Source organism: Palaemon carinicauda, chromosome 41, assembly GCF_036898095.1.
Source record: "Palaemon carinicauda isolate YSFRI2023 chromosome 41, ASM3689809v2, whole genome shotgun sequence".
Classification (NCBI taxonomy): Eukaryota; Metazoa; Arthropoda; class Malacostraca; order Decapoda; family Palaemonidae; genus Palaemon; species Palaemon carinicauda.
Genome location: NC_090765.1, coordinates 22,924,297 through 22,943,872, shown reverse-complemented (window position 1 = coordinate 22,943,872; position 19,576 = coordinate 22,924,297). Strand labels below are relative to the sequence as shown.

At 42.0% G+C, this 19,576-nt stretch overlaps 1 protein-coding gene across 5 annotated transcripts in view; it reads right to left on the bottom strand.

Moving 5' to 3' along the window:
- The window catches only part of LOC137632328 (alpha-1,6-mannosyl-glycoprotein 2-beta-N-acetylglucosaminyltransferase-like), a 115,878-nt gene that overhangs the window by 84,320 nt on the left and 11,982 nt on the right, over positions 1–19,576 (bottom strand). For all 5 annotated transcript variants that reach the window (XM_068364255.1, XM_068364254.1, XM_068364258.1 and 2 more), the window contains one exon: positions 11,416–11,577. In XM_068364255.1, the coding sequence (XP_068220356.1) occupies positions 11,416–11,577 (162 nt within the window). The remainder of the gene's footprint in view (positions 1–11,415; positions 11,578–19,576) is intronic.

Here is a 19,576-nt window from a genome sequence, read left to right as displayed (position 1 = left end):
GACATTGCTTCTCCCCTGGGCTTGGGAGCTTGCAAGAGGTCCCGGACTGGGAGGACGACTGGCACGAACAGATGTACCCTCATGCGCAACACTGACACTGACACTTTTCACTTCACTTGCACTCACAACACTTCCCACTGCACTTTGCGCTTTCAGCTCTTTGACATCTGCCAAAAGCTGATTCCGGTCATTAGCTAATGACTCCACTCTGTCACCAAGAGCCTGAATGGCACGCATCATGTCCGCCATGGAGGGCTGAGCACTAGTAGCAGGGTCGGGAGTCACCACTACAGGGGAAGGAATAGGTTGAGGGGCATGGGGAGAGGAAAAATCAAAAGAGCGAGAAGAACTCCTCCTGATCCTATCCTTCTCTAGCCTACGTGCATTTTTAAGGAATTCGTTAAAATCGAATTCCGAAAGCCCAGCGCATTCCTCACATCGATCTTCCAATTGACAGGATTTACCCCTACAATTGGAACAAACGGTGTGAGGATCTATGGAGGCCTTCGGAAGACGCCTAGAACAAGCCCTAACGCTACACTGCCTGTACTTAGGGACTTGAGACTGGTCAGACATCTTGAATTGTAGAAATAGTCAAGGGGGGAATTCCAAAATCTAGCAAAGTTCGTTAACAATTAATCCAAATTTAATCAAAAAGCTTGCTAAGCTAATGATAAAGATTCCTGAATAGCGAAGGCTAAAATCTAGAGTGAATACATCACCAAAATCGTGAAAAACAACTCCAGAATCAACAGCGTATCCTAGTAGGTCTTGCCGGTGGCACGACAGAGGAAAAATTGAGTTCTTGTTGACAAGAAGTACCTGAGTACCTGCTCGACAGATGGCGCTGTTGTGTACACCCCACCTGTATAGCGATCGCTGGCGTATCCCGACCTTAGATTTCTGTCGCGCAACAGAGATGACAGCTACATGATCATCGGGTAAGATTAATATTGAAAACTTCATCATCATTATCTCCTCCTACATCTATTGACGCAAAGGGCCTAGGTTAGATTTCGCCAGTTGTCTCTACCTTGAGCTTTTAATTCAACACTTCTCCATACATTATCTCCTACTTCACGCTTTATAGTCCTCAGCCATGTAGGGCTGGGTCTTCCAACTCTCCTAGTGCCTTGTGGAGTCCAGCTGAACGTTTGGTGAACTAATCTCTCCTGGGGAGTTCAAAGAGCACGCCCAATCTATCTCCATCTATCCCTCATCATGATCCCATCCACACATAGCACTCGAGTAATATCTCTCATAGTTTCATTTCTAATCCTGTCCTACCATTTAAGTCCCAATATCCTTCTGAGGGCTTTATTCTCAAATCTACTAAATCTATTGGGGAATGTTTTTTTGTCATACCATGACCCATGTCCATAGAGTAATAAAGATCTCACTAAACTGATATATAGTCTGATTTCTATATGTAATTTCAGGCTATTTGATTTCTAGATTTTACTTAACCTAGCCATTATCTGATTTGCTTTTTTCAATCTTTCACTAAACTCTAATTCTAAAGACCCTGTATTGGAGATCATTGTTCCTAAATACTTAAATGATTCTACCTCATTAATTCTTTCTCCTTCCATTGCATACTCCATTCTCATCATCTGTGTCTTTCTTCTATTTATTTTCAGCCAAACCTTGTGTGATATTTCATGCATTCTGGTATACAAGCATTGCAAATCCTGTGGTGTTCAGCTAACAAGGACAGCATCATCAGCATACTATAGGTCTGCTAAATTCCCATCATCAATCCAGTCCAATCTTTCTCCACTATCTATGACTGTTCTAAGCATCACAAAATCCATGAGGAGGATAAACAACATAAGTGACACATTCCCTTGGAGTACTCCGCTTTTCACTGGAAATTCATTTGATAAGACCCCATTAACATCAACTTTGCACTTGCTATGTTCATGAAGAGACTTAATCAAATTTACATATTCAAGAGGAATTCCATACTAATGCAGGACTCTCCACAAAATTGGCCGGTGCACACTATCAAAGGCTTTTTCATAGTCCGCAAATGCCATCAAAAGGGGATTTCTATTTTCTACACATTGCTGTACAACATGTCGCAAAATTAAAATTAGGTCAGTGCAACTTCTACCTTTTCTAAATCCTGCTTATTCATCTCTCAGTTTTTCATCAATCTTTCTCTCTAACCTCTTTAGAATAAGCATACTCTGTACTATATATTTTCATAACTGACATAAGTGTTATGCCTCTGTAATTACCGGTATAGCTATCAGTCAGGTCTCCTCTTTTTGCTATCTTTACCAACACTCCTAACTCCCATTCATCAGGTTTTGCCTCTTCCTGCCACATTCTACTTAATAATCTAGTAAGTAGTCTGGGTGTCACTTCATTTTCGGCCAGTATCATCTCGGCAGTTATTCCATCGTATCCCGGGACTTTCCCTCTCTTTAGTTTTTTAGGATAGCTTCGACTTCACACACACTGAATTAATTCATGGACATATCAAGGTCTTCATCAGCTTCAGATATATCAATCAGATTATTCCCTTCACATCTCCTATTCATAACCTCACTAAGTGTTCCATTTAATGTCTTTCTTCAACTTCTGCTGCTATAACAGAGCCATCTCTCTTTTTGATGGGTATATGCTTTTTCTTTGCCGGAGTCGAGATTTCATTGATAATTCTATGAACGATTCTTACACCATAGCCACTTGCTGAATTCATAAATTTGTCAAACTCATCTGCTTTACTATATAAATATTCTCTCCAGTCATTCCTGGCTTTTCTTTTGACCTCAATACTGGATTACCTAGCATGCGCTACCTTGTAATTTTCATTACTTCCTCAAAAACTTTCAACAATCAGCTTGAAACACCAATATTTAATTGATATTACAGTGCAAAATAAACATATTTTTTGTAACAGTGGGAAGTAGAGAAGAGACCAGTCCCTTGAAGTTTTGTCACACAATTATTCTAAAAAAACAACAGCAAACTTAGTAGTTTGCTTAATTGGACTGAATGAGAATAGCATTTAGTACAAAGACTTTAATAAAAATCTTTATTTGTAAGAAAAAAAATTATGTGAAGTTGAATATGAAAATTGGCCTACATTATGTCTTATTCTAAAACATGTGGGTGAATGTCTAATAAAGAAATAAAAGCACCAAAATCAATCTCATACAAAGTAGTATAGTATTATATAGTCAGGTATTCATCAAAGTTTTTGCCCTGGTTAAATTGAGCTGAATCCTGGGTGCCATAACAGAATTCACCAGAAACCTGGATGCCATGGCAAAATTCAGTCAAAAATTCAGTCAAATCCTGGATGCAGTATCAGAATTGCAGGATATCTTGCAAATGTTACACAAGAGCTACACTAAACTTGGAATTAATACAACCTGAGTTGCCATTACCTGGATCACATTTAATCACATTGCCTGAAGTCTTCAAAAGTAGCTCTGGACATGTTATCCTTATCTAAAATAAGGGAACACTGGCCATCTTTATAAATGGTATATACTGTGTCATTTTGTTTTCAAGCTCAACATCAGGCGTCATAGCCGCAGGGAATGCATTTCTAGGGTTGCCCCTGGGTTTGAGAGGATGATCTATTTGCAATGCAACAAAAATTGGATCTTTCACCCTGTTTGACGATGGCATATCATGAACTCTTGTCAAATGAGAGGATTGGCCTTAATATTACATGACCAGATTAATGTGGTGATAAAGGAATAGCAACTAGGAAATCTTGGTAATTCAAAATAGATTCTGTAACAAATTTAAAAATTAGTACATATCATGCACAAAAATGGTAAATTATCTTGAGCCAAGACCAGTTACCAACATTAGAGGAACTAAAATTATCAACAGCGCTAGTACATATGGGAACAGTACCCAAAGGTGAAAAGATGAAGCTCTAACTCAGTTAGTAGGCTTATTAATGGTATCAGCAAAAAAAAAAAAAAAAAAAAAAAAAAAAAAAAAAAAAAAAAAAAAAAAAAAAAAAAATTATACAGTACATGGAGTAGCTATGGATGCCTGCAAAAATTAAAAGATCCACCTTAGATTCAAACCACAAGATCTTATGTTTCACATGAGAAGCAATAGGAAAAGCTCACTCGCACCAAGTCATTGTTACATGTGTCATTGTTTATACCTACTAGCCCAAAGTAACTCTTATCTTCAAACAATTCCCATTTCTTTAAAATTCTCTTTTCACACTTAGTATCCTTATCTTTAGTTAGAATTTTCACTGACTTACGATACTCAGATAGCTACATATTCTATTAGATAAACAAAAACACTGAGAGCAATAATTCTCTAATTAACAGATATTACCTAGATATAGTATACTACAGAATTGCCGACTCTCAAATTCCAAATATAACTTTATAGCTTTGCACTTTTTACATAACCTGAGTTTATTAGGTACTCAAAACATACCTTATACATCCCACAAAATACTTAACAGAATCGAAAAAACAACAAAAAACTGAGAGAGAAAGAGAGAGATTGATGCCTTACCATTACTTAAGTTGAACTAATCTTTTGGTTGTTGTCTATCTTCTTGTTATATTATACTCTATTTGCCTCTTTTGCCGATTGGCTTATGACATAGGATCAGTGTCCTTGCATATTTGAAGGGAAAATGTGGTGTAGGGAAAAAAAGTTCTCATATTTTCATTCATAATGTTAGAAGGTCATAAAGATGTTATTTTTATTAATAAAATAAATTTTTGAATATACTTACCCGGTGATTATATAAGCTGCAGCTCCGCTGCCCGACAGAAAAACTCTACGTTCAAAATACGCCAGCGATCGCTATGCAGGTAGGGGGTGTACATCAACAGCGCCATCTGTCGAGCAGGTACTCAGTACTCAATGTAAACACAGAACCAATTTTCTCCTCGGTCCACTGGGTCTCTATTGGGGAGGAAGGGAGGGTCCTTTAATATATAATCACCGGGTAAGTATATTCAAAAATTTATTTTATTAATAAAAATAACATTTTTCAATATTAAACTTAGCCGGTGATTATATAAGCTGATTCACACCCAGGGGGGAGGGTAGAGACCAGCATTACTTGTTTACATTATTATGAGCTAAGTATTTTGTATTTCATTTTAGCAGTTATTCAAAATAACAAACATAAAATAAATAAGTACCTGGTAAGGAAGTCGACTTGAACAATTACTCTGCCTTTTTAAGTACGTCTTCCTTACGGAGCCTCGCGATCCTCATAGGATGCTGAGCGACCCCTAGGATCTGAAGTATCAAGGGTTGCAACCCATACAACAGGACATCATCAAAACCTCTAATCTAGGCGCTTCTCAAGAAATGACTTTGACCACACGCCAAATCAAGTAGGATGCGAAAGGCTTCTTAGCCTTCCGGACAACCCAAAAACAATAATAAAACATTTCAAGAGAAAGATTAAAAAGGTTATGGAATTAGGGAATTGTAGTGGTTGAGCCCTCACCCACTACTGCACTCGTTGCTACGAATGGTCCCAGAGTGTAGCAGTTCTCGTAAAGAGACTGGACATTCTCAAGATAAAAAGACGCGAACACTGACTTGCTTTTCCAATAGGTTGCGTCGATTATACTTTGCAGAGATCTATTTTGTTTAAAGGCCACGGAAGTTGCGACAGCTCTACTTCGTGTGTCCTTACCTTCAGCAAAGCTTGGTCTTCCTCATTCAGATGGGAATGAGCTTCTCGTATTAACAGTCTGATAAAATAGGATAAAGCATTCTTTGACATAGGCAAAGATGGTTTCTTAACTGAACACCATAAAGCTTCAGACGGGCCTCGTAAAGGTTTAGTTCGTTTTAAATAGAACTTAAGAGCTCTTACAGGACATAAGACTCTTTCTAGTTCATTTCCAACCATACGATAAGTTTGGAATATCGAACGATATTGGCCAAGGCCGAGAAGGCAGCTCGTTTTTGGCTAGAAAACCAAGTTGTAGAACATGTAGCCGTTTCGGATGAGAATCCGATGTTCTTGCTGAAGGCATGAATCTCACTGACTCTTTTAGCTGTGGCTAAGCATACCAGGAAAAGAGTCTTTAAGGTGAGATCTTTCAGGGAGGCTGATTGTAGCGTTTCGAACCTGTCTGACATAAGGAATCTTAGTACCACGTCTAAATTCCAACCAGGTGTAACCAAACGACGCTCCTTCGTGGTCTCAAAAGACTTAAGGAGGTCCTGTAGATCTTTATGTTGGAAAGATCTAAGCCTCTGTGACGGAAGACTGATGCCAACATGCTTCTGTAACCCTTGATAGTGGGAGCTGAAAGAGATCGTTCTTTCCTCAGATATAAGAGGAAGTCAGCTATTTGAGTTACAGGGGTACTGGTCGAGGATACGGATACTGACTTGCACCAGTTTCGGAAGATTTCCCACTTCGATTGGTAGACTCTAAGGGTGGATGTTCTCCTTGCTCTAGCAATCGCTCTGGCTGCCTCCTTCGAAAAGTCTCTAGCTCTCGAGAGTCTTTCGATAGTCTGAAGGCAGTCAGACGAAGAGCGTGGAGGCCTTGGTGTACCTTCTTTACGCGTGGCTGACGTAGAAGGTCCACCCTTAGGGGAAGTGTTCTGGGAACGTCTACTAGCCATCAAAGTACCTCGGTGAACCATTCTCTCGCGGGCCAGAGGGAAGCAACTAGCGTCAACCTTGTCCCTTCGTGAGAGGCGAACTTCTGCAGTACCTTGTTGACAATCTTGAACGGAGGGAATGCATATTGATCTAGATGTGACCAATCTAGTAGAAAGGCATCTATATGAACTGCTGCTGGGTCCGGGATTGGTGAGCAAAATATTGGGAGCCTCTTGGTCATCGAGGTTGCGAAGAGATCTATGGTTGGATGGCCCCAGGTGGCCCAAAGTCTCTTACATACATCCTTGTGGAGGGTCCATTCTGTTGGAATTATTTGTCCCTTCCGACTGAGACAATCTGCCATGACATTCAAGTTGCCTTGGATGAACCTCGTTACTAGTGATATGTCTAGACCTTTTGACCAGGTGAGGAGGTCCCTTGCGATCTCGTACAACGTCAGAGAGTAGGTCCCTCCTTGCTTGGAGATGTACGCCAAAGCCGTGGTGTTGTCCGAGTTCACCTCCACCACTTTGCCTTGAAGGAGAGACCTGAAGCTTTTCCAGGTCAGACTACTGCCAGAAGCTCCTTGCAGTTGAAATGCATTGTCCTTTGACTGGAGTTCCATAATCCCGAGCATTCCCGACCGTCTAATGTCGCACCCCAGCCTACGTCCGATGCGTCCGAGAAGAGAACGTGGTTGGGAGTCTGAACAGTTAGGGGAAGACCCTCTCTAAGGTTGATATAGTCCTTTCACCAAATCAGACAAGACTTTATCTTTCCGGAAACCGGGATCGAGACCGCTTCTAGCGTCTTGTCCTTTTTCCAGTGAAAAGCTAGATGGTATAGAAGAGGACGGAGGTGTAGTCTTCCTAGTGACACAAATTGATCCACGGATGACAGTGTCCCTACCAGACTCATCCACAGCCTGACTGAGCAGCGTTCCTTCTTCAGCATCTTCTGGATGGATAGCAGGGCTGGGGGCTGATCGTCTTGTTCAGCAACGTCCTCATCAGAGGGTTCCTCATCCGAAACTGATGAGGAAACGGCAACGGAGTGGGCAACGTCTGACTCGCTGAATCCGGTCGCACTGGTGGATGCGTGACGGAGCCGGACGCAATATCATGGAACTGCTGCACAGTCTGTGAACTGTCAACAACCATGGGTGCGCGAGGAAGTACAGCATCAACCCGAAACTGTCTAGACCGTCTGGGTTGTGCAGTCAACACCCTACCGGGTTGCTGAGGTTGACGCACTGCGTCACAACAAGTCACCTCTGCTGGTTGTTGAACGTCCTGAACGTCAACAACCACCTCCGAGCGTCGCTTAACGTCAACGTGCGACTGGCAACCCACACTGGGTCGCATCGGTGGAGGAACCACCTCAACTGGCAGACGCGAGTAGGTTACCTCAGCGTCAACAGGGCGCACAACCGACCGGTTGGAAGGTTGTTGGCCAGAAGGAGGAACCACCTCAACTGGCAGACGCGAGTAGGTTACCTCAGCGTCAACAGGGCGCACAACCGACCGGCTGGAAGGTTGTTGGCCAGAAGGAGGAACCACCTCAACTGGCAGACGCGAGTAGGTTACCTTAGCGTCAACAGGGCGCACAACCGACCGGTTGGAAGGTTGTTGGCCAGAAGGTTCTTCTCCGCATTTAAGTCCTCTATCAAGGACGCAAGCTTGGACTGCATGGCTTGCAGCAAAGCCCATTTAGGGTCTACGGGAGCAGGTGTCGCAACAGACGGGGTTAGCGACTGAGGCGGAACCGTTTACCATCCCTGAAAGCCTTGTTATGTGTGACATAATAGTACAGCAAAACTTCAAAGGCTTGACAAAAGCTGAGAAGTTGACCTATAAACAACTTGGAGCGTCTCCTGGCTAGGCGCCAGGGCGAGTCTACCAGAATTGAGAAGTCTATCTGGGCAGAGGCATGAACTCCCAAGCCGAGAACTTCTCTCGTGTCATATCAGACTCTCGCTCTATAAGCCAGTTTAAAAGAAGGGAAATCAAAGGCTGTATCCCTAAAAACTCCTCCTGGTGCAAAAACCAGTCGCCTAGCCAACGTAACGCTCTCTAGGAGAGCGAGAGAGCACTAGCTTAAAAACAACGGCTTCGAAGTAGCTAGGCCTAGTGTAAGTTCTGACGTTTAGGCGAACGAGGAGCAGCAGTTACAAGATCCGGACGAAGATCCTTAAAAAAATCATCATGATTTAATTAAAGTCCATAGAAGGCTAAGCAGCTTAAGGCTCCTCTCCATCTGACAGAGTCCTCAAGGGAATATCAGTAGGAGGGAGAACAGCAACTTCCTCATCCACAGGAACCTTGTCCGATAAAAGCTAGGTTACCTCAGTGAGTCTCTCACTGGTGCATAAGTAGCAGACCAGAAGGCAACGTCATGTAACTGCTTGACAGTCTGTGAACTGTCAACAACTGAACTGTCAACCACAACAGGTGTGTGAGGACGTACAGTGTCCACTCGAGACTGCTTTGACTGTCTAGACTGAGCAGTCAAAACAACTCTAGAATGCGGAAGTTGACGCACCGCGTCAAAACAAAACAACTTAGACTGTTGTTGTACCTCGTGAACGTCAACGGAAGATTCCGTGCGTCGCTGAACGTCAACATGCGGCTGGCAGGGTACACTGGAACGCATGGGTGGCGGGACTCTCTTGGAGTGCGGGAGAAGGTCGCCTCAGCGTCCACAGGACGCACAACCGTGGTTGGTTGTAGGCTAGAGGTTGGTGCAGTGTCAACCTTCTCCGCACGAAAGTCCTGCATCAATGACGTTAACTGAGACTGCATGGTCTGCAGCAAAGACCACTAGGGTCTACAGGAGCAGGTGCGGCAACAGACGGTGTGACTGCCTGATGCGGTACCGCTTTGCCTCTCTTAGGAGGTGAGCAGTCGTCGGAAGACTGCAGCGAGTCCGAACTGACCCAGTGGCTACAACTGGGCCGTTGGACTTGCGCGGAAAGGACCGACTTGCGCTTAATAAGCCGCGAGACCTTGGTCCATGGTTTCTTACGAGAAACCTCTTCCGCAGACGAGGAATAAATGGGCTCTCTCGTCTTAGAGTGGGTGGGGCGATCTTGGGTAGATACGCCCGAAACCACAGAGGGAAAACGTCTGTTCGTTGATCAAGGCCTCTCGAACCCATAAGTCGTTCGACATTACTTCTCCCCTGGGCTTGGGAGCTTGCAAGAGGTCCCGGACTAGGTGAACGACAGGCACGAACAGACGAACCCTCGGACGCAACACTGTAACACTTTGCGCATATCACTTTATCGATTTTCTGTTTTGCACTTATTTCACTGAAATCGAAACTCTTACTGATTTCTACCTGAAACACGCAATTCTACCCTTCATTAAAAGGTAGTAATTGCGAAATCAGTCGTATAATGCAAGCTCATTAATACCAGCAAAAAACAGAAAACATATTTTAAGATAAAAAATCAGTGGCTGGGAAAGAGACTAAACACTAGTTCATATAACTACGTTTTCAATCTCTCACCGCACATAGCCTGGGGACGAGAATAAAAAACTAGAAACGTTTTACCTTCTTCCCCGTACAGCGACTAGGGACGAGAGCAACTCGAGAAAAACGTTACCCGCTTGAACAGAACGTTTTCTTTCCTCTCTCTCCCTCCGTCTCTATCTCTCTCTCTCTTTCTCTCTTGATTTCGCACCTAAGAGAAGAGCCCAATTATATATCGTCAAAAAAACATGTTATTTGACCAAAGGAAAAAACTGAAAGGTTTTCCAAATAAAAAGTTCCTTTAATTTAGAATTTAAAACATTTAAGCTAAGAAAGAATGAACAAAACGTCAGAATCGATTTACTCTTACTGCAAAGTGAAACCGTGATACACTCTCTCTCTATCGTAACGATAGAGCGCATGTTGAACGTCGTGAACGTCAACAACTGCGTAGTCTAAAAAACTAAACGTTAGTGCATCTTTGAAAACAGTACGAAGACTATCAAAGAAATTCTTTCATAAAACATTAAATTTTTAAAAGTTTTAAATTCTTTAAAGGCTAAATACGATATAACGGGCTCAACGTTGATTAACTTCGGTTCCAAGTAAGGACCGCCTACTATCAGGAAAGGTCGCATATAAACAAAACATAAAAAATTTATTTTTATATGTTTATAATAAATGGAAAGTTAATCGAAGAGGCCTAATAAAGGCGGAGAGATATAAAATATATAGATCTATAACGTGTTAAGCAAAATTACTAAAAACCTAAACACACTTCCGTCTAAGGGAAGGGTCGGCCATTTAAAAGTGAAAGAGAGTCCATACTCTCCTTGTCACCATAATTAAATCTATCCAAAACGAGTTCAAGTTTTGAGATGAAGATAAAACACCTGCATAGCGAAAGCTCAAAACTAGAAATGTGTACTTCACCAAAATATGTGAAAACCAATCCAGTAAGCAATAGCGAATTTAGTAGGTCTTGCCGGTGGCACGACAGAGAGAAAATTGGTTCTGTGTTTACATTGAGTACTGAGTACCTGCTCGACAGATGGCGCTGTTGATGTACACCCCCTACCTGCATAGCGATCGCTGGCGTATTTTGAACGTAGAGTTTTTCTGTCGGGCAGCGGAGCTGCAGCTTATATAATCACCGGCTAAGTTTAATATTGAAAACTTCCTCTTTAATATTACCTTATGTTTCAAAAGTATGATCTCTGGAAGTAAAAGCATTTTAATTACATTACTGTGCCTTCTTTTACTGCAATAAATTAAAATACAGTACCACTTCAAATACAGTTTAAAATATTCTATACATCAAAAACTTAAAAATAGCCATTGACTAAAAGCACCCACCTGCACAGCAATTACAATTGTATCAGCATGAACAGGACCATATAACTCTTCATTTAACACAGTTTCATTACCGCTACGAAGCTGAATTTGTTCTCGGATCTCCAGAATTTGCTCTGGAGATAGAACCGTTTTTACTGCTGAAGTTTGATGTTGTGCTTTAGTCTGAAAAGAAAAAAAAAAGATGTATATCGATAATAGATTACCGTCGATGAACAGGCAGCATTAAACCTAAATACACAAGGCACAGATAGAGTACAGTATATCCAAGTCCCAAATGAGAAATTAATGAAACTAAACAAAGGAGTTCATTGCTAATTTAGCATCAAGCTGGTAGTTACCTATTGCTATAAGGCACACCTCCTAAGTTCACTCACATAAGTTCATCATACATAGTCTATATTTAGTTAAAATATAGGACTTAAGCTTAATGCCAGGTACTGGCTAGACCATTCAGTTCTAACTGGTTAGTTTTAATAAATATAATCTTAAAATTTCATTAAATGTGCCTTCTGTCAATTTCAGGTTAGAAATTGTAGCAACATAAAATTTCTATTTAATTCTTTTGAAGCTCATTCAGTTAATAACAATTCATTCAAGGACTTGTCAAAAAAAAAAAATAATCTCTTCTCAAAGTTAAGTGCAAATTCTACTAAATTTGCTGCACTTCAACATCTGCCTGGCATACACTAAAGTATAATATCTGCCTTCTCTTACCACAATAGGACCCACTCCTCACCTGAGATGCTTAGCTGCACAAACAAGAATATTAGTAAAGTTTTTTATGTACATTCTCATATGGATCACTAGTGTGTCCCAATCCTGGCAACTGGAGCCATGACTTTAATAGATTTGAATCCGCATTACATAAAGATAATAGAACATTATATGTGAAACAGAAGTTTTATTGTGTTAGCCTACTGGAAATGGGTTTTGTGTCCTGCTCAAACTCTATAGTTTCTTGTAGTGTCTGCAACCTCACCGTCATTGTGAGCTAAAGAAAGGGAGTTAGGGAGAGCCTATAGGTCTACCTGCTGAGTCATCAACAGCCATTACCAGACCCTCACTGGTCCTAGCTTGGATGGAGAGGGGGATTGGGTACTGATCATATGGATATAAGGTCAGTCTCTAGGGTATTGTCACTGTCCCTTGCCTCTGCCATTCATGAGTGAAATTTAAACCTTAAACTTTCAAACCATCCTGGCTCTGGGGGCCAGGGCTTGAACAAAATTAAATCTATACACAGCATTAAAAATTTCCCATAAGTTTAATCCTTTCTGACACAGCAGTTCTGGAAAAAATCTGAACATTTTTACTGTTTCTAACTACTGTATCTCCTCATGGAAAGGGGAAAACACATCTGAGTCTCATTTACCCACGGATAATTTGTACCAAGTTTAGTTCAAACTGATCAAAAGGGTTTGGATGAGTAGAAAATGAAAATTCAACTACAAATATGTATACATACAGACAGATAGATGCCAGAAAAGCTTTTATCAATAAAATTATCTTGAACTAAAATCCTGTGGGAAATATTTATTTGTTAAGAAAAATTGCTCGATCATGCTTACATGCATCTAGCACCTGGTCCAGCAAATAAGAGCGATTGCTGCATCCCAAGGAAGGGGAAGAAAGAATCAGTTAAAGGGCCAGTTAATTTTACCGCTCATTCTAGACGTAAATCACGATTGCTATCTTGCTATCTTAGACGTGATGTTTCTTCTCTCGTGAGGGAAATGGGTTTGCTATACAATCTGTTGAGTAGCTACCACTGAGCCAAAGATATAGGTAACCTGGGATCTGTGGGTATAATCCCATAGATAATGGGCAGAGAATTCTGTCTGTCGTTACCAGACTTGTCTTTAACAACTGTGACCCTGCCAGGTTCTTCCACACAGCTGAGATAGAACCAATATTTTTTACTTTGTGCGCTTGAGTCCAGGATAGTCCTTTCAACTCTTCGTCAGCAGGAAAAGCACCTTCGATTGTCTCACCATAGGAAGTATTGTAGCATCCTCATAGAACAGGTAGACAAGACATCCTGGTCTCTGCTATTCTTTTAATGTAGGAAAGAGATGAAGAAGGATCTGAAGTCATGTACGGCTAGGTTCTAGGTTCTGGACATGAACTCATGATCTAAGGTGATGGAGATTTTCTTCCTTCGAAATGAATTGTGACTCTGTCAAAGTCAGGTTGCGTCATACTTGCTTCATCATGGATAAACTAGTAGAGGACTGTTTCGAAGGTTGAAACCCTATCTGCCATCCGTCCCAGACCTAAGACCTAGTTGAAACTTTGGATCAAGGGCTGAGAGGTATCCTTCACTGCATTAATTGAGGAGCTTCCCCGAAGATAGAAAAAGGCTGATCAAGACAAAATTTTGTGTGTGTGGCTGCTTGGAGATGATCTGGGTACCGCCAAGCCTCGATGACATCAACCGACTGTCGAGTAATTGGCTAAATGGGAAAATAGGATGAAAGAGGGAAGTGTGCAGAATTCCGAGGGGTGTTAGAAGGTGTTCTTGAACATCACTAACAGACTGGGCCTTAGGGGGGGAGGGAAAGAATACTGGAAGTCACATATACGAAACCTCTATCAATTGGTCTTCCTTGGCATCCTCCATGACATTTTTAACATGTTCCCCTCTGTAAATAACAGCAAAGACTCTCACGAAGATGAGGCAGAGAGGGAAGAACTTGAAGTTGCATTCTACCAGATTGTATAAGCTGATGACAACACTCTCATGGGAGAAAAATACAAAATACTTTAAATTTGTCATCTGTTCTGACACTAAATACAAACCCTTTTGCTCTTTATTAGGGAAGACTCATCACTTAGCTGGGTGGAAGTCCTAACCAACTGGCTGCCCTTTGACCCGGGTTTTCCCTATACGTGCTCCACACGTGTGAAGGAGAAAACCCTGACATCTACCTAAACACTATGTGCAATGGCACGCTTTAGCAGCCTGAGCAATCTGTATGATTGTGTGATACTAGCAGTGTAACTAGTCTAGGTAAGAATTCTCAGAAATGGTTTTACCTGCAGAGAGAGGAGGCCAGCTTTCAGAGTACATGTACCATAGGTGCTGTTCCCCCAGAGATGGGAAGATGAAAGAAAGAGCCAGTCACTCTTGTCATTCATCCCAGACTGAATCCTGGGTAGCCTCTGCCCTCCACCATCTGCTACTTGTAGCCTACTTGTCCTTTAAGGAGCCTGAGGTGTTTAAAACCATTTGTTGTGTAGTCACCACAGGGCCAATGGAGAACGTTTCCTTGTTTCTGGGGGGCCACGTCTTGCAGGTAGCTGGCGGTGAAGGTTGTTTGACGATCCATACACCCGGTTGTAGACCCTGCATCACAAAGGACTAGTTCTTGCACGGTAAGGACGTATTTATGCCCCTGACGTCATGAGCTCTACGTCTCCTTGTCTGAGGATAAGGCTCAGGATTCAATGGCTGGTCTATGACCTTGCGAATCCATACAGAGATCATGATGTTGGTGATCCTTCTCTTGACTTTCCCCGTGCTGACGAAGAGTGATGCTGCCACTCGGGGGCAAGCTCCAGCAGTTCTTTTGAGGTAGCACCTCAAACTTCTCACTGGATGAGGACTCCCAATCCGGAAGGGCTCAAATCTGGGATCCGTTGCTGCCGGATTTCGGGTCCGGAGACACATTCAGGAGGAAAGTAGAGTATTACCTGTCCCAACCCTGGGATGGGGGAGACGTCGATGTTGTACAAAAGGGCATGTCGTTCATTAATTCTTCAGTACGGGGTCAAGGCAAGCAGGAAGGTCGTCCCAAGTGTCAGGTGAAGAACTGATGTCTGACACAGCAGCACCAAGGGTGCTTCTTCCGAGATCACATTAAGCTGACCATGCTCCACGTAGGCGGTCTAACCTCTGGTTGAGGGCAGGTACATTGGAGACTCCATATCGTCACCCTCATAAACTAACTGCCTAAGTCATTTTCTCCACTTGTTGGGAAATAAAAAAACTTTCTCATTTCCTAATTTTTTATATCATTGTGTTGAGCTTCAATCAACGAATTCTAATTCACAAATTCTTCTGTTAAGAATTTGTGAATTGAAGCTCAATACAATGATATAAAGAATTGGGAAATGAGAAGGTTTTTTTTTTTATTTCCCAACAAGTGGAGAAAATGACTTAGGCAGTTAGTTTATGAGGGTGACGATATGAGAACAGACAAATCCAAAAATGGGCAAATCCCTTTCCTGTCAAAGAATAGGGTCAAAGCTGAGAAGTAGCCTTTGACTGATGAAACAGAGAGGAGTCTCATCCCCGAAGAGTCATAGGGCCTCCACTATCACTGGAGTAGAAGCGTCGAGGGAGGCGATACCCTTCTGTTACCTGCACCACAGAAGGTTGCCCGCTTTGCCTGGTAGACTTCAGTTAATGATCCCCAGAGGTGACCGGACCTTTTGCAGCAACAGGTTACACAAAAGACTCTCTCTTCTTCCCGTGTGGTTGTCTTCGATGATCGTGACGTGGAGAGGGGTCTCTTGGCACCTTTGAGAACAGATGTAGAAGGTTCAGAAACCATTCTGCCAGGTGCCACCTTGGAGCTAAGGTCATCAATATTTGTGGATGCCCTTCTTTGTTGAACCATCTTATACTAGGTCAACCAGAGGGGAATGGGGAAATGCGTAGACATCTACTGTATGTTGCCCCCTGTTGTCGGAAGGCCCCTAGCCTAGTGTTTGGGGAAAAAGGTACTGATGAACAGTACCTTAGAAGCTTGACGATCAGAGAAATGGTGGGCAAGTCTACTGTTGGTGAAGCCCATTTGTCGGGAATCTGCTGGGTACTTGAAGATCTACACAACAATCAGAGCCAATAGTCTGATTGTCCGCCAGAACATCTCCCTTGTCTGGGAAGAGCAGGGTTGCAAGGGAGCTGAGAAGGGATTGTTTCTCGGGATCCAGGGATTTTATTGCTTTTTTTGTCTGGAAAAATTCCTGTGATTTTATTGTTCTTCCCAAGAAATCCCAGCTTCTTTTAAAATATGTGCAAACGAAAAAAAATAATACTTCTACAATAATTAGTAGCTATTGCCATATAAGTGTATCTATTACCTAAAACTATTCTAAAGGATTTAGAAGCATCGCCAGCGATGTGTTCTTTTGTCTGCAGAAAAACAACTTCTTATTCACCTTTATGACGTAAATAATAATGAAATGTTTGCTTTATCCAAATCCGAAAAACGTGACTCAGTCAGTCGATCCAAATCAAAGCCGATAGAGGGACCAATTAAAAGAAAAAAATAAACAAGTGCATTCCTAAAACAGCTTAAACGTCAGGTGATTAGCAGGAGCATAACTGAAGAGTTTGAAATTTCTGTAGCAATTACAGAAAAGACAGTAAACAAACCAAGAGAACAGCTGCATTAGAATCTATACCACCCACATCCGTAGAAGAAGAAAGTTTTTTTCATTTGTAGTACTGTTTATCACTAGACTCAGAACTCATCTAGGTGATAAAAGTGTAAATTGTTTGTTTTCTACATTCATAATTCAACTCAAAATAATTTGTATTTGATCATTTTTCTTTTACCAGGATTATATTACAAAAGCATGTGATTATACAGTTTAAGATATTTACATACAATTGTAAAAAGATGTGCCCCTTTAAAGAGTTATTTTAGGAGCAATAACTCTGCAAAAAATCATGTGTTTAATCAGTCTTAATTTTCTGCTCATTAATTTCATTGGACATTTTTTTGTTGCATTATATATTGCAGATATGTCTTTGCCAATGCTTTAAAAATAGTCAAATAATCACGTTCTATGAATCTTTCGCAATATTTCATTCCTTAAATAAAAGAAATTTCTTTTTTAAATCAATGGATTTCCCGGGATCCCAGGAAGACACTAACCTTTACCCACATTCCCCAACAGTTGGCATAGGTGCTGTGAAGATTAACTACTATACTCTGCTGATTGTCTGGATACAAGCCACTCCCGTGGTGTCGTCGTTCATCAACATCATGGAGTGTCCTGAAGGAACTGTTGGAACTGCTGCTGGAATGAAGGAATTGTTGGAGGGTCAGAAAATTTCCCTCACTCCAGGAGATTCATGTGACAATGATGTTAGAAATCAGACAAGAGTCCGGAGACCACGGGATGCCACAAGTGTGCCCCCCCCCCCCCTTGTTAATGCTTCTTAGAAGGGCATTAAATCGGGGGGCAGGGGGAGGGTAAAAGTTCTAACACCCGAGGAGGAGGGGATCTGACGCTACCCCGTTGGTCCCCTGGCGCTCCCCGGAGGACATGTGTCCTTGCTGAAATGAGTAACCAATGAGATGGCAGCGAATCTAGTAGACGGAGGGGCTACTGTCTTTTTCAGTCTTTCTGATCTCCTCGCGGAAGGAAAGTCTTTATTAGTACGACGAGTAGCAGTACAGTACAGTACTCGTAGGAATACAAGATCTGTGTTGGCTGAAGGGATGACTTCTCGGGATCTTACTCTAATCATTAGATCGCGGCAAATCTCGAGAATGACTGACTTGGTGATGGAGTAGGCTTGACCCAGAGTCTTTAAAAAAATAGGCCAGTTGCCCAAGTGTTTTAACAGACAAGTGTCACTCCTGTGAATCCTGAGTGCAGAACAGATGAAGTGCAATTAAGCCGAAGAAACTGAATCTACAACTGGTATTACCGGTCGTATAAGATGATTCTTTAGATCTTTCCTTGGAGACAGAGTAACTGGAATCTGGTGGTAAGCCTTCTTATTTCAGTGTATGTAGTCCTAGAGTCTGTCTGCTCTTCTGACCGAGCCTCTCGACTCACTACTGAACGAGGTTTGTTGAACAAATTTGTTCCAGGAGAAGAGGTTGAAAACTGGAATCTGGCTTACATGGGACTTTCTACAAGAAAGTTGAATGTAAAAGCTCAGAGATGAAAAACGTAATCATGCATTGATTAGGTCTGTCTCTTCTTTAATTGTACAAAAAATTGGCTTATTGATAAAGTCTTTTAAGATTTTCGGTGATCAATCTATTCTTAAGAAGTGTTTCAATTCTTTCATTCTACTGTACCTTGTTTTGAGTATTGTTCTTCTGTCTGGTCTTCAGCTGCTGATTCTCATCTTAATTTGTTGGACAGGAACTTACGGTCTATTAAATTTCTTATTCCTGATCTAGATATCAATCTCTGGCCCCATCGTTCAATTAGTTCATTATGCATGTTGCATAAGATTTTTTATAATTCTGACCACCCTTTACATTAAGATCTTCCCAGACAGATCCATCATGTTCGTAATACTAGGCATGCAATTAATTCTATTAGTCAGGCCTTTATCATGAGGCTCAATACTACACAGTACTCCAGAAGTTTTATTCCAGCTGTGACCAATTTGTGGAATGATCTTCCTAATCGGGTAGTTGAATCAGTAGAACTTCAAAAGTTCTATCGTGCAGCAAATGTTTTTATATTGAACAGGCTGACATAAGTCTTTCTATAGTTTATATATGAAATATCTGTTTTAATGTTGTTGTTGTCGGCGATTCTACCCGCAAGCGGGAAGATTGCTACTAGTCAAAGGCAGAGGGCAACTTTACCTCAGAAGATAAAATTGTGAGCTGAGCAGCATTGCAACACTGAATATTGTCGCTATTCTAGGAGTAATCACAAGCAGGCCTGCAGGCAAGCTGGAAGCTCGGATGTGAGCTGGAGACTGGTCAAAAGCAGGAACCTGGCCACGAGCTGGTGGTCTGCGCTCTCTTGTCATTAGGCCTCAAGTGCAGTAGAGAACAGAGGGCCGATCACGAGAAAAGGAATCATCAGCCGCTGGAAATGGCTGCTGGAATTCCAGAACTTGAAAGTGAGCTAAAGTGCGATCACAAGCTGATGGATGATAATGAGCTGACAAGGTGATCATGAGCTGACAGGAGATTGTGAGCTGACAAGTGATCGCAGGTTGAGATGGGCAATCGCGAGCTGTAGAAGGGCTACAATCAGGTAGCCTGGATTGTGAGGAATCACGAGACGTGTAGCCATGAGATGACGAGGAGTTAAGCCATGACGCATGCTCATGAGCTAGGGGTTGGTCTCATTCTAGCAGGCGATGGTGAGCAGCTGGTTCATGTGTGCCTGGGTGCGCGCTGGAATCGGATCTGCTTTCTGACGCGTGGTGGTGAGCTGGCACTGG